The sequence below is a fragment of the Scheffersomyces spartinae genome, assembly GCF_019049425.1.
Source record: "Scheffersomyces spartinae strain ARV_011 chromosome Unknown scaffold_12, whole genome shotgun sequence".
Classification (NCBI taxonomy): Eukaryota; Fungi; Ascomycota; class Pichiomycetes; order Serinales; family Debaryomycetaceae; genus Lizanozyma; species Lizanozyma spartinae.
Window position 1 is genome coordinate 100,292 of NW_025065059.1, and position 27,844 is coordinate 128,135.

General features: G+C 40.0%; 14 protein-coding genes across 14 annotated transcripts; 6 read left to right on the plus strand and 8 right to left on the minus strand.

The window, feature by feature from the left end:
- Nucleotides 1-1,475: 1,475 nt before the first annotated feature.
- On the minus strand, nt 1,476-2,369 carry KQ657_000743 (uncharacterized protein; the record flags this gene model as incomplete). The annotated part of the gene is made up of 1 exon (XM_043191568.1): nt 1,476-2,369. The coding sequence occupies one exon, from the start codon at nt 2,367-2,369 to the stop codon at nt 1,476-1,478; it is 894 nt and encodes a 297-aa protein (XP_043048875.1).
- A 1,081-nt stretch (nt 2,370-3,450) lies between these two features.
- Nucleotides 3,451-5,394, minus strand: BRF1 (transcription factor TFIIIB subunit; the record flags this gene model as incomplete). The annotated part of the gene is made up of 1 exon (XM_043191569.1): nt 3,451-5,394. The coding sequence occupies one exon, from the start codon at nt 5,392-5,394 to the stop codon at nt 3,451-3,453; it is 1,944 nt and encodes a 647-aa protein (XP_043048876.1).
- A 940-nt stretch (nt 5,395-6,334) lies between these two features.
- Nucleotides 6,335-7,657, minus strand: DBP8 (ATP-dependent RNA helicase; the record flags this gene model as incomplete). Its single annotated transcript, XM_043191570.1, has 1 exon — nt 6,335-7,657. The coding sequence occupies one exon, from the start codon at nt 7,655-7,657 to the stop codon at nt 6,335-6,337; it is 1,323 nt and encodes a 440-aa protein (XP_043048877.1).
- A 578-nt stretch (nt 7,658-8,235) lies between these two features.
- On the plus strand, nt 8,236-9,837 carry MTG2 (putative GTPase; the record flags this gene model as incomplete). The annotated part of the gene is made up of 1 exon (XM_043191571.1): nt 8,236-9,837. The coding sequence occupies one exon, from the start codon at nt 8,236-8,238 to the stop codon at nt 9,835-9,837; it is 1,602 nt and encodes a 533-aa protein (XP_043048878.1).
- A 315-nt stretch (nt 9,838-10,152) lies between these two features.
- CTR86 (uncharacterized protein) lies at nt 10,153-11,589 on the plus strand (the record flags this gene model as incomplete). Its single annotated transcript, XM_043191572.1, has 1 exon — nt 10,153-11,589. One exon carries the CDS (start codon nt 10,153-10,155, stop codon nt 11,587-11,589), a length of 1,437 nt encoding a protein of 478 aa, XP_043048879.1.
- Nucleotides 11,590-11,608: 19 nt separating this feature from the next.
- THR4 (threonine synthase) lies at nt 11,609-13,150 on the minus strand (the record flags this gene model as incomplete). Its single annotated transcript, XM_043191573.1, has 1 exon — nt 11,609-13,150. The coding sequence occupies one exon, from the start codon at nt 13,148-13,150 to the stop codon at nt 11,609-11,611; it is 1,542 nt and encodes a 513-aa protein (XP_043048880.1).
- A 328-nt stretch (nt 13,151-13,478) lies between these two features.
- Nucleotides 13,479-14,624, plus strand: KQ657_000749 (putative phosphatidate cytidylyltransferase; the record flags this gene model as incomplete). The annotated part of the gene is made up of 1 exon (XM_043191574.1): nt 13,479-14,624. One exon carries the CDS (start codon nt 13,479-13,481, stop codon nt 14,622-14,624), a length of 1,146 nt encoding a protein of 381 aa, XP_043048881.1.
- Nucleotides 14,625-14,931: 307 nt separating this feature from the next.
- Nucleotides 14,932-15,372, plus strand: KQ657_000750 (uncharacterized protein; the record flags this gene model as incomplete). The annotated part of the gene is made up of 1 exon (XM_043191575.1): nt 14,932-15,372. One exon carries the CDS (start codon nt 14,932-14,934, stop codon nt 15,370-15,372), a length of 441 nt encoding a protein of 146 aa, XP_043048882.1.
- Nucleotides 15,373-15,578: 206 nt separating this feature from the next.
- On the plus strand, nt 15,579-16,136 carry KQ657_000751 (uncharacterized protein; the record flags this gene model as incomplete). The annotated part of the gene is made up of 1 exon (XM_043191576.1): nt 15,579-16,136. The coding sequence occupies one exon, from the start codon at nt 15,579-15,581 to the stop codon at nt 16,134-16,136; it is 558 nt and encodes a 185-aa protein (XP_043048883.1).
- A 14-nt stretch (nt 16,137-16,150) lies between these two features.
- Nucleotides 16,151-17,743, minus strand: CAC2 (Cac2p; the record flags this gene model as incomplete). Its single annotated transcript, XM_043191577.1, has 1 exon — nt 16,151-17,743. The coding sequence occupies one exon, from the start codon at nt 17,741-17,743 to the stop codon at nt 16,151-16,153; it is 1,593 nt and encodes a 530-aa protein (XP_043048884.1).
- Nucleotides 17,744-17,970: 227 nt separating this feature from the next.
- On the plus strand, nt 17,971-19,443 carry LAP4 (Lap4p; the record flags this gene model as incomplete). The annotated part of the gene is made up of 1 exon (XM_043191578.1): nt 17,971-19,443. One exon carries the CDS (start codon nt 17,971-17,973, stop codon nt 19,441-19,443), a length of 1,473 nt encoding a protein of 490 aa, XP_043048885.1.
- A 2,383-nt stretch (nt 19,444-21,826) lies between these two features.
- KQ657_000754 (uncharacterized protein) lies at nt 21,827-22,988 on the minus strand (the record flags this gene model as incomplete). The annotated part of the gene is made up of 3 exons (XM_043191579.1): nt 21,827-22,701; nt 22,897-22,902; nt 22,982-22,988. The coding sequence occupies 3 exons, from the start codon at nt 22,986-22,988 to the stop codon at nt 21,827-21,829; spliced, it is 888 nt and encodes a 295-aa protein (XP_043048886.1).
- Nucleotides 22,989-23,436: 448 nt separating this feature from the next.
- Nucleotides 23,437-24,409, minus strand: KQ657_000755 (uncharacterized protein; the record flags this gene model as incomplete). Its single annotated transcript, XM_043191580.1, has 2 exons — nt 23,437-24,249; nt 24,404-24,409. 2 exons carry the CDS (start codon nt 24,407-24,409, stop codon nt 23,437-23,439), a joined length of 819 nt encoding a protein of 272 aa, XP_043048887.1.
- Nucleotides 24,410-25,767: 1,358 nt separating this feature from the next.
- Nucleotides 25,768-27,733, minus strand: ZRT1 (Zrt1p; the record flags this gene model as incomplete). Its single annotated transcript, XM_043191581.1, has 2 exons — nt 25,768-27,158; nt 27,727-27,733. 2 exons carry the CDS (start codon nt 27,731-27,733, stop codon nt 25,768-25,770), a joined length of 1,398 nt encoding a protein of 465 aa, XP_043048888.1.
- Nucleotides 27,734-27,844: the final 111 nt, after the last annotated feature.

Consider the following 27,844-nt stretch of genomic DNA (forward strand, 5'->3'; position numbering starts at 1 on the left):
TATCGCACAATTTTATCTGCAATAAGTAGTTGCCCCCTTGTGTTATATTGGCTCGAAACAGTGTAGTATCAATATGTGAGGTGTCGTTCTGATCTGTTTCAACTTGTTCTTCGCATTATAGAAAAATGAGATCCACTGGATGAAATTTCAATTCTGGGGAGCGAAGGCGACACAGCCTTCCTAATTAGGAAATATCTCTGTATAATCCCAGCAGTTGAACCACGGATGTAAAAAGCATGGGATTTCGATCATGCATGCAACGGGTGTTTGATGGCTTTGTAGAATGCATGGACGCACAGAAATGGTGGGGTTTTGAACGCACTGTCTGCTCCGCGTGTATCCCGTAATTTATTTTTATGCATTACAGTAGTAGCAGGGAAGGGTTTGTTTATTCTGGGGTCGCGGTTACGGGAGGAAAGGACCATCAAAATCGTACTTTATTAAAGAAATAACAGCGTATCACTTTACATTACCTTCCCTCACTTAATTACGCTTTTTGGTATATAATGGCCAATACCCAATATAGACAAAGAGAATTATGTGTCGTTAAGCCCTAAAAATATCAAGTCATGGAGTGGGAAACCTAGAACCTTTGTACACGTAGCGAGCTCCCCCTGACGCACTTTTCGGGCATTCTAGAAACATAAGCCGTAACTTCCATTTTATAATAGGCCCTAACACCTTAGATAAAATCGTCCTTATATCCGTAAGCCGTCCTTCCACACCTTGCATGTGCAGAATTGTACTGCCCCCAACCCCCACCTTACAACAAATAGGTGACTTTCCTGCGTTTCGCCTAAACAGGTATACTCATGGGCATTTAGATGCCTAATTAGACCCTTTGTGAGAACCAAATCTAGGCCGTAGGAGTGGATTAGGAATTTTCGAAGCCCGTATAATCAATTTATTGCTAAATTAGGTGAATGAGCTCAAATCTAAATGAATCTAGCTTATCGTACATTCCCCTCCTTCCAACTGTTATACGAAACGGTAAGGTTAGTCAAACTATTAATCTGAGCGTTTAGAATGCCGCCCCTCCTTTCATGTCATGTCCCATTAGGAACTCCACATTGAAGTATGTAAAAGAGTTAACGTACAAACAGTTGCATAAACTATGAGTTTCTTCCAAAATAAATCCGAGGCTATCACATAATTGAAAACGAGGTGACGTTGTACGACAATAGACATCATGGAATTGGTGCAAACTTTTAATTGTGGATAACACCTAGTATAATTAAAAGAAACTTTTTATGTAGACAGACCCTCTGTGGGAAGCATTGCAAACTTTCCATGACTTTATTGTTCATGTTAATATTCTATTAAAGGTTGTTCCATTTCATTTAAGCAGACACTTACGATATCTTCGCATATATTAACAGGAAAATTATCTATATTGTCTCTCCGGGTTTCTACATGAAATTCCGTTCACAGCACAAGGGCCCTTACTAATTACTACATACTGAGGGTGGATCGGATCAAACAAACTTCTGCCATGTCCAGAATGTTTGTCCGGGATTCACATATTCACGATCGTTGCTTCTAAACGTTGCAGCATCTCCCGTAGCCCACATAACGTGTAGCATGAAAAGGTAATCTTGAAGGCTGTAATGACCCTTTTCCCACCTCGCCTTGGCCTCCAGTAATGCTTGTTCTTTAGACATATGAATCTGGTTCAAAGTAACATGCGCACTATCTTCGTATTCGCGTGCTACGTCTTTGGTACTCACTTGATCGGATTCAACATAAATGTCGTCCGATAAGTCTTCTGGGTCTCTTGATTCGGCAAGCGATGCAATGACATTGGCTATATCTTGTGCGCCCGTTACAGACACTTTGAGATCTTCTTCGCCAATATACGTTACAGTTTTATTCTCTGCGTCGACCCCCATTGGGTCGCGGAACGTCGATATCCATTCCTTGGCTACAACCAATCCCGTATGGATCGAGACAGTCTTAATTCCAGCACTTCTAACTTTGGCAATGTGTGCTTCTGCCGGGTTAGGCAATTTGGGTAGTTTGTTGTTGGAGATCCAAAACTCAAACTCGTATGTTGAAGGGATGTACAAGTGTGGTTTCGCATCCAATATGAACTGAGTAAGTGCATCGTACTCCGCACCATTATCTGTTGGGGGAGCATTTATGGTGGACACAATGACATCTATACCTTTCAAGATTGGCTCCATTTGCTCCCGATTCTTCTCCTCTAGTGCAAGGTTAATGTACTGGACGTTTCCGTTGGGCATAGAGGCAATGTCTTTGTTGGTGATGACTTTGACTGGGAACTTAAAGTTCGATGAAAACACAGGGTTGGTAAGTGCCTCAAGGATAGGAATGCCACTATCATGGCCAAATATAGCTATTGATTTCATGTTATGCTGTGTTGCTTTCACTTCTATTACTATAGCTATTACTGCAGTTCTACGTTGCCTTCCACAATCTTGGTCATATATACAGTTATATAAAGTGTCACTCACCAAGAATAGTCACTCATAGTTAGTCACGTTGGTGTAGGCGGCGAATTTTGTTTCGATTTCAACCCCACACGATCTCTGCTTCTTTGCGCCTAAATGAAAACAACCTTATACCTCCAATGAGTGACCGGGGCCGTAGCGGTCTGGTGTATAAGATCGTATAATGTGCCCCGCATTTCGGAGCTGCTTTTTCTATGATTGTACTGTGTCACCATTAACGCAGCGCACTGCGACTCCAAGTCCATTTATGGAATTGCTAGATGCTTCTGTGTGTATTGCTATGTTGTTAGTTGTTCCATGAAGAGGTATTGACACTTGCACGTATTGGCTGGCTTAGCCCATTGAAACTGGTTCACCGTGCTGAAAACGGAAGTCACAAGCGGGTGTGGGTGTACGAGCTATTGATGTTGTTCCAAGTGCTAAGGTCTAGCAAAGGCATGTTAGCGACGAGTGACTTGGGGGGCAACGATTTCAGTTGAACATAGTTGGTGTCTTAACTACCGGTAGCTACTCAAGTATATCTCTGTGGAAAACAAAGGTATATGTGCTGGCCATAATAAATGCTACCGCCAATATTTTACGAATACAACTGAAAGGTAAGCAGCAACTAGATCTAAGGCCTATTTGGAACCATGGTATCCTGCACCAAAGGTTGCAAGATGAAAGACTCAGCCGTGGAATGTGATGCTTACAGAAAGCACTCTTCTATTGCATGTTATTCTCAGCGTGACTGATGACGTTGATCTCAAAGTCGTTTAGCTATTCTTCTGTACGTTACTAACGCTATAGACTAATTGATGCTCAAAGGTCGCTTTTATGGCTTCTTTAACAAAATACAATAAGAAATTACGAGCCTAAGCTTTACATAATAATCCATTCTATACAAGGAATCTCCCATACAATCCTGTTGCCAAGTTATCGTCCTATAGTATGATATAAAAATGTAATGCCTCTAACTCTTATTAACAATTATTAGTCCCTATGATTTGGAAAAATTATCATTAAGCAAAATCTCTAACGATTGATAATTAATCTTCTTAGAGAATGCCTTCTTGGAGATCATTAATTTGGCACTGTCAACAGCCGATAAAGGTTGGCCGGACTTTTCATCCAAACCAATGTCCTGAATTGCATCTGATACTCCTAATTGATCAGAAAACTCTTCATCTAATCCTGGTTCCTTCTTCCTGTTGTACTTCCGTCTCTTACGTGCAGATCCGCTTGTATTTCCTGTTAATTCGTCGGCCTCTTCCTTCAACTTTCTTCTTTCCTGTTCAATCAAATAATCGTGGTTCAAACCAATCCACAATTGCTCCTTAACCTTTTGCTCCTCAGGTCCAAGAATGAAAACATCAAGCTCTTCGTCATCTATGTCCTCTAAATTATCGGAAACTTTGGCTAGTATATCTGAGGTCTTGGGTAAGTATTTGAGTAAGTTACGAGGACGATTAAGATCATAAACTTCTTTATAACTTGAAACTTCAAGTCCATCGGAAGGAGCAGCATACATATCCTTTTCTCCCTTCCTTTTATGTCTCTTTACGATTTCTTTTAATTGCTTCATGATTTCCTCTTCAGTTAAATCGCAATCCATTAAAATGGACTTCAAAAGCTTTTCCTTTGGTGTCATCTCAAGATTCGAACCTGTTGGTGCTCCAGACAAACTCTCTACATCATCCACTGATTCAGACATCTGACTTTGAGTTTCTGTTTGAGTTTCTGTTTGAGTTTCTGTTTCTGTTTGAGTTTGAGCTTGAGCTTGAGCTTGAGTATCTTCAGTAGGTACAAACAAGTCTTGTGGTTGGCTCAGTTGTTGCGGCTGTTGCGACTGTAGATGGTGCTCGTTAGTAGTTTGACCTTCAGGGTTTGATGTATGTTCTAAAATTTCAGGGTCAATTGTGGATCTGTTTGAATCTACTTCTTCTCCTGGCAGTTTTAAACGATTCATTTTATACAATTCCTGGAATTTCTGGAGACTTTCTTCCTTTTCATTAATGAAATCCTTTATCTTTGTTGCAGCCACTTTATTCTTTTCAAACGAAGGAGGGTTTGCTCGTTCTATTACTTTGGCATTTCTGAAACTCAGTATAGACAAGGATGCAGCTTTGGTGTTTTTGAATTCGTTCAATCGTCTCTGTAATGTGTCTTCACCTACATGGGCCACAGCAACAATTTCAGCATGACTTCTTCTGAAATTATTCATACGAGCAGCCAACATCACACACGCACCTGCTATACCTGCTGGACGTCTTCCCTCGTGTATCCAATCATTATTCATTCTCTGAGCCAACTTCACAGCATCTCTAATGACCTTGTTTGTCTTCTCTTTGAACTCAAGTTTCTCTGCAAAATGTTGAATAAATAACGAGGGATCCGCTAAGGGTAATTGCGAGATATTCAATGCCTTTACCATCTTCAAGAATGTAGCACCCAAAGAGAAAACTGAAATCTGTAATCGAGAACTGAAATCAATTAACATGTGTTGGGTTTTTTCCTTTCTACAGGCCACATAAAGACATGTTGCATATACATTTTGAGACCGTCTACCTTGAACGAAATTCTGAGTCAATGCAAGTTCAAACCACTGACCAGCAGCTTCAGCTATCCGATCAGGAATCTTCATAGCAACAGCCACTCTTCTAATCTTTCTTTTACCGTTAGAAAGCGTTTGTTCTCTGCTTTCTAACCCATTCAGCCGACCTCCGAAATTGGCCCGAACCTGATCATGACCTATCATACTACCTTGAACGATAGCCGCACCAGCTGACGACTCCCCGAATTGCACCTCGCTGACTATGGGATTCTCAAGTTGAACCATACCACAAGTGGCACACGTAAGGTCTCCGGAGTTAGAGTTCCGGTCCACTATGAATCGTGTGCCGTAACACGACGAACACTTCATCTCTCTGCTCAAAGCACTCATCCTGGTGTTCTTTGTACTTGTTCTGGTGGTGTTTGTTATTATTATTTGCAGCTCTTCTTCTCCTTGTCTTTCTATTTTGTTTATAAAGACGATGTGGTTTAGGGACTGGCAATTTTTTTTTATCATCGCAAAAGCTTTTACCCCCTTGTTACTCAATTGGTAGACAATGGATTGGGTTCCCTGTTCGATTCTTACAAAGGGTGGGGGGCATGAGTGTCACGTGACAAAAGATAAGGTCAAGTTAAGAGCTCCACAGTATTACGTTACTCCTTGATTCATTTCCTTTTATCCAACTACTTCCATTCTTTCTTTCAATCCCAATGTCAGCTGCAGACCTCAGGTCTCCTAATATTCCTGGTACCTCAATTACTCCCTCCATAGCCAACATACCCTCGTGTTCTAACTCGATGACATCATTGCATACGCTTGATAATGAAGCCAACACAAGAAAGAGTACGCTGATTCTAAGGGAGTTCCCTTTCAGCTTGATTCTCGAAATAACCACCTCAGAACCTCGGGATGTGCTTCAGTCGGAAAGAACGACCTTGGTGTTTGTAAGGTTTGCGACTTCACTCTTCTTCACTGCTTTAGGAATCATGTACAACTTTAAGCTTCAAACTGCCAATACTAATGATGGTAGTGGTGATGCCGCTGCTATCTCCAGGTATACTGAAAGGAAGAGATCACTATTTTCAACCATTGTTTCGTATCTCTTGATAGCATTGGCGTTGGCTACATTGATTGTCAGTTCAATTAACTATTTTATTACCATACGACACTATGCAGATCACAAGATCTACACCTATAATTTTAATAACTTTCCAACTATGATAATCATGACTTCTGTCATCTTAACCCTCATCGGCATATGTGTTGCGTTGATAGTTGAGAGCATGCTTCAAGAGTCATAAATATACTATTAATATTACTATTACTTACATTAATTCTTACTCTTACTCTTCTTTTTTGTCACCTTTGATATATCTTTATCCAACCCATGTTTCTTCTGGTTAATCCTCTTTCTCTCTCCAAAGTTCTCCTTCTCCATCTCCAGATGAGCTTCTCTCTTAGCAGCCGTGGTCACATTCAAGGAGTCTCTGATGACGTCTTCGTCATCAACACCTTCTAACAAGTCCATCTTTTTGTTGATTCTCTCTTCTATCGAATGCACACGGTCAATGTCCTTCTCCGTGACCATGGACACGGCATCACCCTTTCTTCCTGCTCTGGCAGTTCTACCAACTCTATGAATGAAATCATCAGGATCTGCAGGTATATCAAAGTTGATCACCAAATCAACTGAGGGGATGTCCAACCCTCTGGATGCAACATCCGTGGCTATAAGTATGGAAGCAGCACCAGCTTTGAATCTATGTAAGGAGTTTGTTCTTTCTGTCTGGGGCATTTCCGAATGTAACGATGCCACTCTAAACTCCAATTTCCTAAGGGTTCTCCTAAGGATCTCTGCTGTTCTAGTTCTGTTGACGAAGATGACTGCAGTAGACTTTTCGTATTTAGTCAACTTCAATATGCTATGCAAATATGCTTCTTTAACGTACGATGGAAGGAAGGTATAGTATACCAGAAGCGTGGAGGGAATAGCCACCTTGTCCACCGTCTCTACTTCATGTATGAACACTGGTAGTTTACCTTCGACAACTGGTTTATCCTTCAATGCTCGAATGGCGTCAGTAACAGTAGCTGTAAACAATAATGTTTGTCTTTTTTCAGACAGTGGGAGAACCTTAAAACATCTATCTAAATCACTACTGAAACTATTACTTAAAAGTCGATCTGCTTCATCTAGAACCAAATATTTCACTCTTCTAAGTCCAGCAATAGCCTCTTCTCCACTATTCAATATATGATCTGCCAATCTACCAGGAGTTGCAATGACAAAATGAGGTCTTTTAGTCAATTCTAACGCTTGTTTCACAATATCTTCACCTCCAACAATCACTGCCACTTTAACATTGGCATTGGCCCCTAAAGCTGCAAACTGTTCTGCAATCTGAAGTGCTAATTCCCGCGTGGGAGTGAGGATTAACCCAAAAATACCAAAGGGGTTTTCGGACCATTTGGTTAACATAGGCCCCGCAAAAGCTATTGTTTTACCACTACCGGTTTTGGCTCCTCCAACACAATCTCTACCTTCTAAAACGGCTGGAATACATGCACTTTGAATTTGGGTAGGAGCGAAGATCTTCATCGCCTCGAGCGACTCCACAAGCCACTTGGAAAGACCCAACTCTTTAAAACTCATCTTTAAACTGTCGTCACCTGCTAACAAATAGGACGTTGTCTTTCTTTACACACAGTGATTGTCATGTCTTCACTCACACTTTGTTGTATGGTGAGATGCTCATCGCAGTTATATCCATGTTATTGGTTAGTACACGATTTTAGATAAGTTTAGGCTGAATGCAATACTTGTTTGTAATAACTACATCTTGTTAATTTGATTGTACAACATCATATGATAGTTCGTTCCATACCCTGGCCTTTCGATTTGGAGTAGTCACTCTACTAATTTTGTCAGTCGGGTTCTTACAAATTGTATTGTTATTCTCAAAACGTCGACTGAAACATAATAGGCACAATAACGAGATAGAGAAATTCTGTAATGTATGGCGCTGTCTTTTATTATCTACCTGTACTGGCATTAAAGTTTAAATTATATATAAAATGTTCCTTCTACGGATACCTTGAGATGAGATCATATTGAATAATTATCACCAAAGTCGTGTGCTAACCAGTGTATATGATCTATGAACATGAAGGTGGAGGGTTGGGTCCCCAAGACATCTCATACTACTTGTTCCGGTAGATAGCATGTACAGTATGCTAGGGTTGGTGAGATACAATGGTCGTGTACGGTTTCTGTTTCCAACAACAAGTTGGATGTCGAGGAGAAGTGGATCGAATTCCTCCTCTTGGCTCGATGAGTTAGAACCTGAACCGAAGTCAGAAGATGCCATAACTGAAGCATTAACAAGCGCTAACTATTCGATCCATACAGACAAAGTGATTGGAGATGATTATGATGCTGCAAGCACGATTGGACCATTACAGGGTATTGATTTAGGGACCAATGAAGCCGGAATCAGCTCAACTCTTGTGCTGTTGAAAAACTATTTCGGTGGGAATGAACATCACACACACCAGATTTTTCTAGGATCAAACATAAAGTATAAACAAGGGCGTAAGACTGAACAGCGGACTTTTGAAGACTTAAAGTTACTTAGACTTAAGAGTGGTAATGGGGGGAACGGATGTATTTCCTTTTTCCGAGATGCTTTCAGACCCGTGGGACCTCCAGATGGTGGAGATGGAGGTGAGGGTGGTAATGTGTATGTACAAGTTGTAGAGCATGTTAACTCCTTACACCGTTTAAGACGAAGCTATGTTGCTTCGAATGGATATCCTGGAACTGGTAAGCAATTGGATGGGAAGAGAGGACAAGATGTTATTTTGGAGATACCTGTTGGAACCACCATGAGATGGATTCCTGATCCTATAATACTCCGCAAGGTCTTACAGAGCACTGGTGCTATAGAAGATGTTAGTTTAGAAATCAAGACTTCAGGAGATGAAGTGCAATTTGTTAGAGAGTCATATCCAGCAGGACATGGTTGGAAGTTCACAGAGCACGAAGAAGAGTACTATCGAGAGCGGGATTTCTTCCAGGACTTGAATAAGAAAGTCATGGAATACGACGAAGAGATTATTAATGATGAACTTTTCCATGATAAGTTCCCGCTTCTTGGGTTTGACTTTAGTCAGCCCACTAAGGAGCCTCTTTTGATCTTAAGAGGTGGGAAAGGTGGTATGGGGAACATGCATTTCTTAACCAAAGATATCAGAAACCCCAGATTCTGTAAACAAGGACGATCAGGTTTAACTGAGTTTTTCCTTTTGGAATTGAAGTTGATTGCTGATTTAGGACTTGTTGGGCTTCCTAATGCTGGGAAGTCAACCCTTCTTCGGGCCATTTCCAAGGCCAGACCTCGTGTTGGGCATTGGGAGTTCACAACTTTACAGCCTACCATTGGGACTATATTCACTACCATTGATAAGGACCCTTTTACAGTGGCAGATATACCGGGTATCATCAAAGGTGCTTCAGAAAACAGAGGGATGGGGTTAGATTTCTTAAGGCACATTGAAAGATCTGGAGGACTTGTATTCGTTGTCTCATTGGAATCAGAAGACCCTATTAAAGATTTGGACACTTTAATTGATGAAGTGGGAGAACAAAGAATGGAAGATAAAAGAATTCTTGTGGTGGCAACCAAAGCCGATCTAGCTGAAAACGGACAATTGTATCATCAACTTAAAGACTATGTTGAAGATCGGCAGTGGAAGATTGTGCCTGTGTGTGCAACACAGGGACATAACATCGAAAAGTGTATTAAGATGATGAGTGAGACGGCACAAGGGTAATCGGGAGGTGTAGAAGAAGCTTGTATATATGAATAAGTAAGTCTTGTAATACTATACCATTTAAACAGTATATACTTTTATCACTATATCTTGTGTTACTGATTTCCCATTTAGGAAATCAGAGACCAAAATATACCGACTTCTATTTCACCACCTCAAAAGTGAAGATGGTTTAGATACACTAAAATAAAGCGAACATTGCATACAATCGGCTCTTACTACTAGTTAAACTTTTATTGCTGATTATACGCACTCTTATTAAGCTTCTTGAAGTGCTTGTTACCGTGAAACATAAACACTACACTCGTCTAATCCATGACATCAGTTGAATCACTCAAACAAGTCTCTGGACATCTTCTTTCTCCGGTATCGAAACGTGAGATCTACGAACAAGACCTCGTCACCCTCACGGCAATCGTCCAGGAGACCAGCCAATCCGATGTGGCCAGGGTGAAGCTCGCTCGTCATATAAAGTTCATAGACACTGTTACTCAAGTACTAGAGTCCAACCATCTTCTGTATGCCACTGATCCATTGCAAACGCTATACTTGAGAGTGTTTAGGGGGTTTTTGTTATGTATCAGAAACGTGGTGATGAAGTCCACTGAGCTTGAGAACTCGCTTATCTGTTTCAACCTATCACAATTTGTCAATAATGATATGTATGGATCGCATGAGTTGCTAGCTCTGATGGTGGTTGTTTACGCCGAGATTCTAGCCAATAATGTCGGTGCCAAAGACAATGACGGCCACCACTTGTTGTCGGTGCTACTCTCATTGGTTGGCATCAAACAGATACAATCCTTGGATGATAAACAACTGTTCCTGGTGCTAGTTTACGCTCAGAGATGTCTTCAGAATGAAGGCTCGGTGTCTTTATTGCTTACTGATGAACAATACGCTCCTATCATGTGGTACTTGGTTGCCCAATTGGACAGAGTCCCCGATTCAAGTGCCAATGAACGAGTTTTAGTGAACATTTTCCAATTGATAGTTTCCCATGAGAGTTACTCTGCTTTCTTACAGAGAGAATTCACTGGTGGTGAAGATGAAGCCAAGTTGCTTGAGGTTTTGAAAGCCAGTCGTTTGATAGTGACTTCCTCGGATGAATGGGACAACTATCAAGTGGCAGCGATTCTTGCCTGGTTGTTTGAGTACTTCAAAGCCTATGCTGATGAGTCGATGGCATTGCTTTCAAGTGAAAACCCTAAACCTAACTCTGAAAGGTTGCTGTTTGTGCATTCAATCTTGGTTGTAGTTTTAGACAGTATGGCAGATTTGGGCAAACTAAATTCTGCAAGACAGTTTTTCCAACACTACAATGCCATAGATAAGCTTGTCCCGCTTTTAGGAGTGGTTCACAGAGAAGTGGAGAGGAAAACATTAAAGTCAAAGTCAAACAAGATTAACGAAGTTTCAGATAAAGAGTTCCCTGAAGTGAAGAACTTCATCATTGAATTGATTACTTATTTGGCACATGAATCGTTTGAGACTCAAGAGAAGGTAAGAAAGTTACATGGATTGGAAGTGGTATTGTCTAGTTGTATTATTGATGATAACAATCCATACATGAAAGAAAGAGCCATTGTTTGTCTCAAGACTTTACTCTTCAATAACCCGGGCAATCAAAAGGTTGTTGCACAGTTAGAAGCTCAAGGTACAGCTGATGACAGTGCGTTACGTGAAGCAGGCTACGAAGTAGAAGTTGTTGATGGTAAAGTGCAAGTTAAGAAACAAGTTCAACAGGTATGATACATTATTATTATGATTATTATTTGCTCAACTCTTCAATGATTGCACCCTTAACCTTTTCAAGAGAAGCTTCATCAATTAATTTTATTCTCTTTTCCTTTAAGGCCAATGCTTTCAATTCTTCAGGTAAAACATCCTTTTCAAAGGAGTATCCATCAAATCCATTCAACGCCTTATTAACAACCTCAGAGAACTTGGCTGGATGAGCAGTGGATAAAGAAATGTATCTGATATTGGAATCAGAGTCAGAGTCCTTAGCAATGTTTCTAAAGGCGGTTTGAACACCAACAGCTGTATGGGGGTCAATGACATAGTTATCAGGGTTTTCTGCATAAACTTGCTTGATAGTTTCAACAGTAACTTCATCAGAAACTCTTTCAGAATCGAAATCCTTTTTGGCTGCATCAACGACGGCCTTGGGGGCAGTAACAGAACCGGTTTCCTTCAATTGTTGCATCCAAGAGTTCAACTCCTTACCTGCCTTAATATCGTCACCTTCAGCAATTGTGTCTCTTATCAAATACCATAATAATCTCTCGAAATTAGAGGAGATCAAAATATCCATGGCTGGAGAATAAGTAGCCTTGACTTCCTTGACTTCAACTTCTGGAGAAAACTTTTCATAAGTACCTGACTTCAAGAATCTGTCCAAAATATCGTTTTCGTTGGTTGCAATGATTAGCTTATCAATTGGTAAACCCATTTCTTTAGCATAATATCCAGCCAAAATGTCACCAAAGTTACCAGAGGGAACAACATATCTCACCTTAGAGTTTTCACCTTCAGCTTTCAACAATTGAAAGTAAGAGTAGAAATAATATGTCATTTGAGCCAAGATACGAGCCCAATTAATAGAGTTGACAGCACCCACGTGGTACTTGGAGTTGAATTCAGCATCACCAAAGATTTGCTTGACGATGTCTTGACAATCATCAAAAGTACCCTTAACAGACAATGTATGGACATTCTTGTCTTCAACAGTGGTCATTTGTTCTTCTTGGATAGGAGAGATTCTTCCTGTTGGGTATAAGATGAACACACTGACATCTTTTTTACCTCTCAACCCATAAATGGCAGCAGAACCAGTATCACCAGAGGTAGCACCAACCACAGTAATGGTATCTCTGTCTTCACCCGATTTCCCAGCATTCTTTCTGGTTAAAAAGTATTCAAACAAGTTACCCACAAACTGCAAGGCCACATCCTTAAACGCATATGTTGGACCATGGAACAACTCCAAAAGATATAACGATTTCTTTTCATCAATCAACTTGATTGGAGTGACATCTTTACTTCTGAAAGTCGAATAAGACTTTTCAACCAAACTCTTCAAGTCCGCGTCAGGAATCTCTTGGTCCTTAATGTACAATCTCAAGACATTGAATGCCAACTCTTGGAAGGTCAAATCTTTCCAGCTGTTGATGGTCTCTGGGGATAAATGAGGCACCTGAGATGGTAAGAACAATCCACCATCTTTGGCTAACCCGGTCATTACCACATCTTCAAACGACAACTGTTTGGTGTCCAGGGATCTGGATGATCTATATGAAGTTGATGACATTATTAGTGTGTACTATGATGGTCAGAAGAGGAATAAACAAACTGCTTATTCTATCCGGTTGTCTGTTACTGTCTATATATTACTCATTATGGTGGTGGTAACCGTGACACTTGTGTGACTAATTTGCGGACCGGTTACGGTGAGCGAACGAAAAAAAAAAAAATTTTCGATTCAGTTCGGTAGCACGGTATCGTTTTGTTTTTGTGACATAGCCAACGGACTTTAAAGTGCATTTAACACTTAAACACTGTCAACCAATACAAACAAGCCACAGTCAACAGCTGATACTACTATTACCACTACTACCAGTTACTGGTGTGAGCTGTCTATGATTCGGTTTCTTCGGCATTTGAGCACAAAATATGTGTACTCCGACAGATACTTCCAGCCAATCATAACACTGGGAGTCAAAGGTATAGACAAGTTGGCACCAAAAGAAGGGTCACCATCTTTTGATAACCAGGTCTTTTCCAGCACCAACAATGAAGTACTCAAGAAAATAGTCAATGAGTTTTCCAACAGTGGGATTCAGTTTCTGTTTGGCTATGGATCTGGGGTGTTTGAACAGAGTGGATACAGTGCATCTGAAAAGTCCAGTATTCAAATAGATTTGATTCACGTAGTAGAAGATGGAGTCAAGTTCCATAATGTTAACATGGCAACTCATAGTTCCCACTACTCAGCAATCAAGTATCTACCTGTGGGGATTGTGAATCACTTACAAAATCTTGGTGCAGGCATCTATTTCAACCCTTATGTTCCAATGCAATCGTATTTGGTGAAGTATGGGGTTATGTCAATGGACAAGGCAGTAGAAGATATAAGTGAATGGAATTCACTTTATCTTGCTGGGCGACTTCAAAAGCCTGTCAACTACTTGATAGACAACCGAACCATCCGTCTTCTAAATCAATACAATCTTAAGAGTGCCCTTAGCCTTGCGGTGTTGTTGATGAAAGAACCCTATTTTGATGAACGACAATTGTATGAGACCATCACTCGAATCTCATATTTAGGTGATATCAGATACATTTTGGGAGGAGAAAACCCTAATAAGGTGAAGAACATTGTTTCGAAACAATTTGATAAATTCCAAGTGCTTTATTCACTGTTGGTTGATTATTTTGTCGATAGAAGATATTTGGTAATAACTGGTGAAGCAGCTTCTACATCAGCTTCTGCTTCAGTTTCTTCAGTTCGTCAGTTCTACAAAAATCTTTCTAATGATGATAGAGTTTATCTTATCAGTAAGTTACCTCTTAATTTTAGAAAGAAACTCTATGCGTTCTACATTGATAAGTCAATACGGGAAATAGCAAGAGACCCTTCTCTACAAGATAATCTTGTGAAAGTCATTGGCTCAATTGTTAGATGGCCCTCTGTTACTCAACTGTTGAAGGGTGTGGCAACTGCGGGGCTTCTCAAATCTGCTCGATACGCTTTAGAGAAGAAGTTAAAGGCAATGAGAGTTTAATATATTCGTGTATTTTAGTGTAAATAGAATTTAGGTTTAAGTTATTTATTATTGTTAAAATGGTGTTAGTGTGTAATATCTACTTGTATAATTGGTGTAAGGGTGTATACACCCTTAACGCTACCATTAAAATGATATTGATGTTGGGGTGTGGGTCGTGTACGGTGTTACCATTGTTGGTGTTGGGGTGTTTTATTTTGCGCTACCATATGTGGACGAACAGAAAAAGCGGTTCAAGTATAAGGAACCCCAAACTCCATCATTCAATTTGTTACATTCAACACTATCGCTTTCGTTATTTTCAACTATGGCTCGAGGAAAAGATTCTGCATCGGAAACAGAACCGAAACTGGCGTCTTCTCGAACGTCACAGAAGCAAAAGAATCTTCAAGCTCAACAAGAGTTCCTCGCAAAGTACATTCATTCCAATGGACCCAAGAACACACCACCAACGCACCCCTTAGATTTCGAAGCGTTACCCACACTGGCGCTTGAAAAGTATAATGTCAAATATGGCCTACGTCTACCACAGCCGCTCTCGTTGACTGCGGATATGCTCAACAGCGAGTTAGGGAAGAAGACTTATTCTTATAAGAAGAATAACCGAGGAAAGATCTCCAAGCCTGAGTTGGCCAATGAAGTGAAGAAACACTTTTTGGCGTTACCCGCTAAGGAGAATGAAATCATCACCAACTTTCTTTATACGGTTAAGAATCAAGAGAAAGATTTTAAGCTTTCATTTAAATAAATAGGTATAGGGGATTCACGAAAGAACATAGCAATTATAAGTATTAGTATTTATTGTAGTAGTACCAGTAGTATTACTATGTCACTTCATCCTTGGGGGATCATTATCGGTGCTACCATTGGTATTGGCACGACCCCCTGGTTAACTCAACAGTTTAGATCACACGTACTTAGCTTACTTTAACAGTTGACATACCCTTTATTACCATGGAGACATCCACTACTGTATTTATAGCTACTCTTGCATTGGGCTTCATTGTGTTAAGGTGGCTTATAGCTCCCATCCCGCCCCATTTGCCTGCGGAGGTCCACGGTAGTTCAGGCTCATCATCGACATCTTCTTCTGCGCGTCGAACCAATGCCGGCAATAGAAGACCAGTGACTCAGAGCATGATTGAGGTTGTTCAAACAGTTGCACCCCAGTTAACTGTCGGACAAATTCGGATGGACTTGGAAAGAACCGGATCCGTGGAGTTGACCCTCGAAAGATTCATGGAGAATGGATCTTTGCCATTCCCTGCGGGAGAAGACCCTTCCACCGCTGGCGTTAACTCCGATACAGATAGTCATAACAGGAAGCCAGGAAAACCCTCGGAAATAAACTTGCTAGAGAGATACGCCATTGATCCTGAAGATGAGATCGATGAAGATGATGTAGCGGCAGCTAAAGATGGGTATTCCTTAATGGCCCAAAGGAAAAAGTATATGATCTTAAATGCCAGAAAGAGAATGCAACAACAACAACTGCTTGCCGAATCTATATAATTTGAATAGAATATCTATGGGGGAACCAGACTTGTAGTTGTGAGTAAAGTAGGAGTAATCCGTCTCTTTTTCTTATTGGAAGATGACTCTGTAATAGATTCTGACTTATCTGACTTAGCGTCTGTGACTGTCTTAGTATCTGTGACTGTGTCTGTGACCGTCTCTTTACTCTCCTTAAAAGAAGCAGTAAACATGTCTATGCTGAGTGGCTTCGCTATGAACTTGTCCAAAATAGACATCTTCTTTGACGGCACGACACTTTCTTTCTTCGACAAAGCCGGACTTTCTTGCTTCGTCTTCTTGGACGGACTCTTTTTAATTGGCCCTGTCTCTTCTTCCTTCTTTGTCTCATATTGCTTCCAAAACTCAGGCTCTATATTTACATCATAAAGGATCTTCCCAAAGACTCCCTCATTGAAATTTACCACCGAACAAAACCCATCAGCACTGCTTATGACCAACGTTTCCCCATTCAAGTCCCACGTACAATCAGTTATATTGGAGTAATGCAAGTTGGTGACATGGCCCATGGGTTTCATGTCCTCAGTGTTATATATGACAATAGAATCATGTGTAGCAACTGCAAACACCATCCTATACGGTAATTTGAACGGCATTGTAGTATGACCATCATCACCAGATTGTAGCTCATATATCTTGGGAGAGAATCGTATGACTGTAGCAGGTTTCTTTAACCCTGGAATGTGGCACACTGGCCCCTTCTTGAAGCCTGCTCGGGTGTAAATGAAGATGGTATTGGTGGTGGCTTCCTCCTGATCATTGGTGGTGGCTTTATAAAACCCCAGAGGTGTCAACAACAAACTGCCATCAGGAGAAAACGTTAACCTTCGAAAGAACGACTGCAACGTCTCCGGGTGATATAAATAACATGTCCTCATAATCAGCAGATCCTTATCAGTAGGGATGTCCCATCTTATAACCCGGTTATATACAAGAGGTGTGAACGCGTTATTCACATGATCAACCTTATAGATTATGACTGATCTATCTGCTGCTTGGGTGGCAAAATACTCGTTCCGAGGATCCCAACATACTCCTTGAACATAATGACTATGATTCGAGAGACTATAAACCAATTCCCCACTTGAAACATTATATATGCGTGCAATGTTATCCATTGAGCCAGTGATTATGTATCTTGAATCTGGAGACCATGCCAAATCGTAGATCTCAGAAGTAGAAGATCTAAGGACCTTATCTGCTTTCCAGCTTTCCACTAACATATCATCATCCTTGTCGCCGAACTCCTTAATGATTTCTTCCAGTAATGACCATAGAATAAGCGACCCATCATCTCCTGCGCTGGCTATCTTGTCGCCATTAACATTGAATCTAGCAACGTTTACTGCTTGAGTGTGTTTCTTGAGAGTACTCAAGTATCTGATGGAAACAGGTGCTTCAGATTTACTACTACCTTTGACATCGTGTTCTAATTCCCATACTCTAATGTTGTTGTCACCGCCAGTGGTTACTAAACGTGCAGACCTTGTGGAGTCGCTGGAGCTGAAATTATTGGGCTGAAAGTGCACAGAATACACAGGCTGGTTCTCGTCATGCCAATGAACAGTTAACGTATGTGCATTCATGTTGTGAATAATCTATGAGTAGAAGCATTTGATTCACTTTCTTTACGCGTTCTTATTACTTATATTGATTCATTACCCTATTGGGGAATACTGTGACATTTTCTAAAAAGGGTAACTTGTGTCGCAAATAGCTGGTTTATCTGTTAACTGCGTCCAACCAGATAAGGCATCTTCCTCTTAAACCATTTCACACTCATTTCATTGTACATTCATTCCCTTGCATTATAATGATATCTGATACAAGCGACGTCCTAGATTTCTCCGATACAGAATTGTCAACACTGGATGAAAGTGAAGCTGAATTTGAATCGTCCTCAACCCCAGATTATGCCCAGGACTACATAGACTTCACATATTCGAACCCTACCACGTTTCATGTGATTGAATACTTCAAAAAGAAACTCATAGCGAACGGCTTCACTTATATCAAAGAAGGTGAACCCTTGACTGAAGGAACGAGCGGGCTCTTCTTCTCTATTCGGTCAAACTTATCGCTTGTAGCCTTTGTTAAGGGGAAGAAATGGACCTATCAGAAAGGTGTAGGTGTTGTTGCAGGCCATGTGGACTCATTGGCCATAAAGCTTAAACCTGTGTCTCTTCACAAGAGCATAGATGGTTATGAGATGCTTGGAGTAGCACCTTATTCAGGAAGTATGAATAAGCTTTGGCTCGATAGAGACTTTGGAATTGGTGGTGCAGTTTATTACAAATCGGGTGAAGATATCAAAATGAAGACCATTGACTCTACTCCACATCCAATAGCGAAGATTCCTAAGTTAGCTGAGCATTTCGGGTTAGACGATAAATTGGCCAACTACAATGAAGAAACCCAAATGGCTCCAATAATTGGTTACTCTAATGGACATTCTATGGAAAAGCCAACGCCAGAAGAAGGCAAAAGCCCATTGGTTGATAAGCATCCCATCAAGTTACTTCGGTATTTGGCTAAATTGGCTAACAAACCATTGGCAGACATTGTGGGACTTGATCTTGAATTGTACGACGTTCAAAAGGGTCACATTGGTGGATTAAACAATGAATTCATATTTGCACCCCGTATTGATGATCGTTTATGTTCATATCTGGCCATATTAGGACTCATTAGGTTTGCTAAGAGTTTTAGTGATGAAGATTTGGAGTCTTATGATGGCTTCAACATTGCCTATTTGGTGAATAATGAGGAGATTGGAAGTCTTACCAGAACTGGTGCCCATGGAAAGTTTTTGAATAGTGTAATTGCTAAGGTTACCCAGGCCAATGAAAGTGAATTAAACTTAATCTTTGCTAATTCAATCATTCTCTCCGCTGATGTGACCCATGCATTCAACCCCAACTTTAAAGAGTGCTATTTAGATAAGAACTTCCCTATTCCCAATGTTGGACTTACCTTGAAGGTCGACAGCAACCAGCACGTGATGACAGACACAGTAGGAATTGTTGTAATGGAACAAGTAGCTGCTAAAAATGATTTGGTCTTACAAAGGTTTCACATTAGAAATGACTCCAGAAGTGGTGGAACCATTGGTCCAATTATGGCAACTAACACTGGAGCACGAGTAGTAGACGTTGGGTTACCGCAACTATCGATGCATTCAATTAGAGCCATGTGCGGCTCAAAGGAAGTGGCATTGGGTATAGCGACCTTCAGTGCTTTTTATAAAGACTGGCGACAAGCTTACAATAGTGTGGAAGACCTTTAACTGGTGCTAGTATTTAAATAATAATGCATTAAACCCGAGTATATATATTTGAGTGGTGTGAACCCTCCACTCCACAGAAATTGTAAATTTTCATATAAATATAAGTAACTTTAATATAAGCCCACAACCTATTTGAGAGCAGCTAAAAACCATAGAAAGAAACCGTATAGTGAGTGTGTGTACCAAAGCTATACAAGAGCTAAAGCCATAGGAACTACTAAAAGCATGCCAGCAAGTATCGACAACTTGGGGTTACCGCGAACGATTCCTCCCCCATTACTGCTGGCCTGTGGGGTATTGGCCGAAGTGTTGGCAAGCACAGTGGACGACGAAGTCAAGTTTGCATTATTGGAGTAGTCGTGGGTCATAATACTTCCAGTGGGTACTGTGCCTGTTATGAGGGATAGGTTCTCAAGAAGAGAAATGGATGTCGAAGACGTAGGATAAGTGTAAGCCCCAGTATCGTATAGTAAAGCCGTGGAGGTTACCACAGCCATTATGAAGGAAAGTATTTAAGTTAAGTGTAAAGCGAAGAATCAAGGGTTGACTCTGAGTTATAGTTCGAGAGGATGTCTTTTCATTTAAATATATTATCAGATACGTAATGACAAACTCTCATAGCCAAACTATAAACAAACAATTCTGCAGGAACGTTACAGGCTATTCATCTGTTCCTTCATACTCACTTGTTTTAGATCGAAATGCTCTTTCAAAGGCTGCGATTTCAAAAACGCACGTTACAGTTGCTTGTCTTATGTGCCTGATTTTTTACTAGGGTTCTCCACCTGGTGTTGGACGTTCCTCATGGTCGTTATGATCGTCATTTCTTTCTCCTGTACCTTGCATAAAAGTGTTGCAATGCTCATTGCGATTTACAATAGTGTTTAACTCCTTCGTAGTACTCTAGCAAAACAACGCATACTTTTGATTGGGATTGTTCTTCTAATTTTGGACTATTAGCTCGGGAATGGAATGTTAGACCCAACAACTTTATCATCTAAGGTATGATTGGAGAAGAGCCTGTCTGAAACCACTGTACGATTACATCATGGGGCATTTCATTGGGTATCTGGAATGCCTATTGTTCGTATTGTGCAAGTTTTTTGCTCACGAAATGTTTCATACTAGTGTATTTGGGGATATAAGTTTCAGAGTGTTCGAGCTTGCATGTGACCTACTGATAGCCAATTAATCGACAACCATAGGCTGGGGTAATTGGTAGCAAATGGTGATGGTGGATCTGCTAAAGGGCGTGAGATTTTTCATGCCCGCGCGCTTGGCCCTCGGCTGGCTGTTGATACCCATTTTTATGAAAACAGCAATGTTCAGAAGAGATACTTTCCCAAGTAATTCGAAGATTTTCCGTTCATAGTTGTTCTCTTTCCTATTCTATGCAACTTCCTTCCACCTCACGTTGGCATGATGTGAGATGAAAAGTTGTAAGACGACTAGTAACACCACTGTGCAAGATTCGCGACTTTTGTGTACATCAGTGTTGAAGAGAACGGTTGATACTAACGCAAAGTTTTCAGCTCTACTTTAGGGCAGTGTTCTCTTTTCAACTCTTTACTTTACTGTAGTGTTGTTCTTTACAACTTATATCAAAGCTGATTGCTATGAACGATGTATTTTAGCGGAATATAGTTCGGTTATATCGTACCGCTTATCTTATTTTAAGCTTCTACTGTGGTCCTATGGCTATTCTCATTTTAATCTCTAAAGGTAGTCCTAAACCAAAATCTTATCTCTTCATTCTACAGCACTACAACTAGACTCTTTTGCTCAAAGACATAGAAAGCTGTTTCTCGATAAGGCTTAATGTCACTACTTTTAGTGTTTGTTTTGTGTTCTCTAGACAAATTCGTATCTATTAGTGCCTTGTCGGCTATAATCCCACTTCAACCCCTCCTACTGCTTCCCCTCCTCTTGGGAAGAATCGAAGATCCAAAATTTGCCAGATCTTATTGCCAAAAGTGGTATTGCTATTAACTGAAGCATCTAAGAAAGAATGCATCAACTGTTTGACATAAACAGCTTAATGGAGATGTAGAGCAGAGGGTGGCATGTTCCCCAAACCACTATCCTCAATGAAATTGTTCTAAAACTGTTGATATCATTTCTAAATCACATATCTGTACGGTAAAAATGTAGTCATTAATTTTACTCATAGTGTATGGTTGCCATAAAACACTCAATAGTTACATATACTCAGGTACAATAAACCAAGTGGTAAAGTAAAACAATTTATTGCTAGCTTTATTGCTAGTCTAGATTATATATAAAAAGAGAGAGTCTGACTAGAATGGTATTCAATGGCTTATCATTGTTTTAAAAAGAGTGCGGTATTCCCTGCTGCCTTTAAAACTGCAGTTTAATAGCTAACTTAGGAACAGTAAGACTTAAGCTCGGTCTTGAAATCACCACCTTGCTTGTCAACCCAGATCTTAACATCATCAGCACAAGAAGAGCAGCCACTCAAACCAGACATGAAGTCCTTACCACCAGCACCAGCAGATTGAATAGCACCAAGCAAGTCAGAAACGTGAAGCATGTTCTTCAAAGCAATTTGAACGAAAAGCTTGGAGACTAAACAGGTGTCATGGATAATAGAGTCAAAAGTATCCTTGACAATAGAACCAGTAAGGATACCCTTGGCCAAGACCTTGAAAGCGGAACCACCGTCGTTGGTGGCACCGTGGGTACAAGTCGTGGTATCAAAACCACCATCGGATGAACCCATATCCATACCACCGTCGTGAGAAGTGGAGGTGGTGGAAGTACCAGTACCATAGTACATGTTAGCAACAGTTCCCATAAATTGGGAATTGTCTTGACCACCACTTAAGGCGTCCATCATGGATTGGAAGTAGGTGGTCTTTGAGATACCATTCCAAAGAGTGGCACTACCTCCGAGAGGGTCGAAAGAAAAGAATTGGATAAGGGAGTTGATAATAGCACCATGGAAACCGTGATCCAAGAAAACAAAGTAGATAAACTTGTCAAGAAGAGCAGGACTTTGAACAATAACATCAGCAATACCTCTTTTTTGGATGGCAAGAATTTGTTCTTCTGGGATTTCGTTTCTTCTCAAAACTTGAGCATAAGATTCCCAAGCATCGATTTCACCTCTCTTGATTTCAGTAATTTGAGTGTTGGCGTTAACAGAGGCTGAAAGGGCGGAGCCAGTTAAGAGGGAAAGGAGAACGGTCTTGCTTAATTGCATTTTGAAAAAGAGGGTGTTGTTGATCTGTAGGATTGCTTTGTAATGTAGAAAAGAATAATTAACTTTATAAAAGAGGTTGGATCTACCAGTATTTATAGTTCAATTACCTGAATGGAATAAATCCTACCATTATAGAATCTGTGTATGTTTTGACCAAGACGATAATAAGTTAGTTAGTTGTAAAACCAACTAGTTCTTTTTAGTGAAATAAAGATCTAATTAGGAAATACCTACACCTTTTTGCAATTAGGCTGTTTTTTTATACGTAATTTGCATCAGCGTGTTTTATTTTTTGAAGACATCGCACCACAGTACATTGCATTTTTTGCAACAATAGAACAAGGCATGCACAAACAGAAAAAGTAATAACTTGCCAAGCTTTCTTATATGCATGTGCCAGGAGAAGCATTTACTGTGACTAAGCCAGGAGGTTTACGCAGATGTGTTAGTAGATCGTGAAGCACGCGTTAACTTAATGTTTTAAGTACTCAAGCGTACGTTATGGCAGTAATTGTATCTAAAAATGTTTTGGCATTCGAGCATATGTTGAGTTGCACTTTATACACACTGCATGAAGACTGTAGCCCTATAAATGGCAACCGGAGACTAACCGATTGCTTTGCTTCTCTTCTACAAAGTATTAGGTATAATTCTGTATTTCTATAAAACAAAAAAAATACAGGTATAAGCTAAAAATAAAGATATAATAAAAACTAAGGGTATCTAAGGCAGGAAGGAAGCCATTTGTGATTGTTTTAAAATTAAGAATCTTACATACCACTCATGGACTTCATCTTTTCTACCATAGCAGGACCTTGGCTTTGAACCCAAGTGTCAACATCGTTCTTGTACAAACCGTTACTGCCCTTAAGGTGGTTCAATAAAGAAGGAGTCATATCACTCTTGGTCATCATACCAGACAAGTCACCAACGTTCATCAAGTTACCAACAGCAATATCCCTGAACATGTGGGAGATCAAACAAACATCGTGTTGAATGGCTTCAAAAGTATCCTTAACGATAGAACCAGTAACAATACCCAGAAAGATAGTTGCAACGAATGAACCTCCGACATTACCTCCGTGACTTCCTTCTCCACCTGGCATACACTGGTCGGTTGTGTATTCAGAACCGCCCATGTCCATACCATCGGAACCACCAGAGCTTGAATGACCTCCAGTGGATGGAGGTGGAGTACCAGCTTCGCAACCACAGTTGTAGACAGGAGCAATGGAACCCAAGAACTCGTCCCCTTGACTACCGTGCAACTCAGAGAACAAAGATTGAGCGAATTGAGTACCACTGATACCCTTCATAAGAGTAGCGGAAGACTTCCCTGGGTGTCCGGTGAAAATATCAGTCACAGAATTGATAAGAGCACCATGGAAACCGTGATCCAAGAAAATGAAGTAAATAAACTTGTCAAACAAAGCAGGAGTTGATGTGATACTGTTAACAAAAGATCTCTTGTCGAGAATTAATTCGTCGTTAGTTTCCCTTTTGATAAATTCACCAGCATCCCTGTTGAAGGATAAAGCCAAAGTAGTACTGGCGAGGACTGAAAGTAAGACGGAACTGGAGAACTTCATTGAAAAATATGTCAGTAATTAAGGTTTTATGCAATGTATGTCAAGCGTAATGAGCTATTTAATTTAATGGCCTTGAAAAATGCGGCCTTTACTCACTATTTATGTAAAGTTAATTTCGACGCGAAGAACCACCTTCTGTTATTTTGACTCCCATTTTAACTTGATATCCATAGAATTACGTTTCACCGTAGCAGTATTAGGAAACCAGATTAACTATTTCGTCGCGTTTAATGCAGTCCTGTACATGGAGATTCGGCTACTTTTAAAAATGCGACCCTGTCCCCATCATAATGCAGGTACCGGATCGCAAAAAATAAAGATACAATAAGAAGCCTTCTCGAGTAGTTTTTGCACTTTTCAAGGCTCTAAAGACAACTAGGAATCTCACAAGGATGAGGGCTATAATAAGCTGTTCTCTAGTTAAAATAGCATTTTACAAGTTGATACTACGTCCCGTGGTCTGAGTAGAAGTAAGTACGTTTATTGCATACTTACATTCAGATCAGTAAATGATAGGTTTGAAATTATGTATGGACAAAATCTTGGCATAAAACACGCCTCAGGTACCCTCAAAAAGATGTATCTTTGAAGAACTAAAAATAATTATCACTAGTTTGACCTTATTACAGCGGGTTTGAATAAAGCGAATTTTAATCCGATTACACTGGTGAAGGACAAAAACATTGTTACGAATTCCTTCAAAGTTAACGCCGTGCATTATTTCAAATCAGTTTTCATTTTGTCAACAAGATTTACCTCTCTTGGACAGGGCGTGTGTTACAGAATCTTTTCTCGCGCTCGATTTAGCAATGTCTTTGACTAAAATGACAGCTTCTGGGAACAGGTTCCCAGATGATTCTATTGTTTTCTTTTCCTACTTTGAAGTACAAACGTGACTTTATTCACAACTTGACCAATCCTGAAACCGCGAAAATCGGTGGCGAGTGCTTTCAACTCAGTACAAAAGGAATTATATATTTTGATGTTTTTGCTTTTCCTCTTTAATCTGTATTAGCCGAGTATTTCACCTAGGTTTCATCTGATTTCAACGTTGAACTTCGGCCATTGAAGTGATTTAAAATTGGCTTGTGATCTTTGACTGACGAAGGGAACTCCGACTAAAGGAAACAAACTTTATCTGTTTCTTTGACAATTTCAGCTACTACATGAAGTTGGTTTGTTCTTGGGTAGATATTGGTACTTTTTTTCACACCAATATATACTAAGCATCTGGATTTGGTACACCATCTGTTTTGTTTTTTAGGATTTTCTCCTTTTGAATGTCTCTTAGCTTTGGAACCTAAAAAAGTGTTAATGTTATTAAACACGTTATTAATTTCATATGTAACTACAAAATACGGTGTTTTGATTAACTTGTGTTTTGTTGGGACAAACTGTAGCAAATTTCAAGTCACAACTTTCTCAATTGAATGTATTAATCTTCTTTTATTACAAAGATAGCTAAAAACACGCTTTACTAATCTGGTTTATAAAAGTCATTAAATCTAAATATCAGGCCCATTTTCCGATAAAGCTCATTAATATGAGTCCACCAATAAGCCCAACAAAACCTGTAATAGTTGTAATCATATTGGCGTTTCTCAATTCGCCGTGAATCCAGTCTCTTGCCCACCATTGGCCAATACCAGTCCAAATAAGGATTCCGGCTGACAAAGAATCCAAAGTACCTAAAGCTATAATGGTCAGTGGGTTGTTTCCATTGAATTTCTCTAATACTCCTAATCCGATAGCCATTCCAATAGGTGTAATCAATGCAAAAGCACCTCCCATAACGCATTTGTGTAACATCGAAGTGTATTGCAATTCAGCAACCCTGGACCCAAGGGCGAGACCTTCAAAGAATTGATGGAAGACAATAACAATGAACAATGTAATAAAGTATGAATCAGCTGTAACAACCAATGTGATCCCTATAAGAATAGAGTGGAAAATAATACCTGCTTCAGTAGTAAGTACATTTATCAAATCCAGTTTCTTGATTGTTTCATTTTCATTATTAAAGGACACACTGTTGGATTCAACTCCTTCTTTAGAAGCTTCTTCCGTTTTTTCCTGGATAACTGTATTTCCTATTAAGATTCTAGAAGAACCATACTCGACAAGGAAGGCCAAGAACAACCCAGCCATTGTTATGGCAGTTCCAGTAGATTCGTAACTCAAAGTGATACATTTGTTGTTCCACATTAAAAATGCATGAGTTAACAAGTGAACAAACGCTGTTGAGATGATAACACCCGTACCAAATTGCTTAACCAATACAAAAACTAGAGAATTGATTCCAAAGCTTGGAACTTTCTTAAATACAGTTGGGAAAAATACCCCTATGGCACTAGTGACAAGCATGACAAAAAGCAAACCAATACGCAAAGGTTTGTTATAATCCCTTTCGACCTTCTCGCAAACAACTTCTGACTCATCATCACCAACACAATGCTCTACTCCGGCATGGAAATGACACAGCTTTCCAGTAGACAGTTTTGAATTCTGCGTGACAAATTCATATTCAGAACCACTTGAATCAACACAGAAAGTAGAAGTGTCATGTGCGTGGCAATCAGTATACAGCTTTGGCATATCACTTGAAGAAGTTGGAGTGGGGATCAACTTCCCAGCAAATCCACTGTTATCAACACAGACATAGGCACTATTGATGAAGGCACAGTTTGTGATAGCAGCGTCAGTAACCTTCAGTTCGGAACTAGTGGCAGTCCTAGTTACAGTAACAACAGAACTCTCATCAACCTCGGCTACGGTTCTTCGAAAGATCGTGGTATCAATGGACGCAAGACGGTAACCTTCAGTTGTAGTCAACGTTCTTCCCAAAACGCCATTAACGAGGGCTAGACCCAAAAGCAAGCAGTTACCAGTTTTCATCTCTTTCACTTTCCTTAGGGTAAATGAGTTAACTGCCGATTTTTTGAGTCATGGTGACATTCTTCTGCCTTTATACTTTCTGTAGGCAATTACCAAGAACTTTTGAGATGCCTTCACTGACTGGTGACTCTTGTTTTTCTGAAATTATCGCAATTAGACTATTAGATTAGTGTTACTTTCCTCTGTGATGCAACCTTCCAAGAAAAAAAGTACTGTACGCATTTTGCAACCTTTTTTTTTACAGTAATAGTGGTTATGGTGCCAGTGGACTCAGTTATATAAATAGGCTAATGAATTTTCCTAGTCAATTGAATTGAATACTTCTTGTAGTCGATGAATAAAAGAGATATCAAATAGACGGGATTGTAGTCTCGCTTACTCTATGTTTTAATGTATTTAAGTCACTATCTTCATGACTTAGTGTTGATGCTGTTGGATATCACAAAATCATTCTGAGCTCAACCATCAAGGTTTACCAAGAAAATCATAGTAAGTACCATTAGGGTGCTTCCAAGCAAAAATCTACTTAATTGCAACTTCTTTAGGTCTAAGTGGAACAATCCAAATTGATTGTACTAGGCATCGCTGATTGTCTCATCAGATGAAAACTTTATAACTCAACTTCGACCGTATATATAGTCAGCTTGAACGCCATGTTTTCAGGAAATAATTCTAATTAAAATATCATTCAACA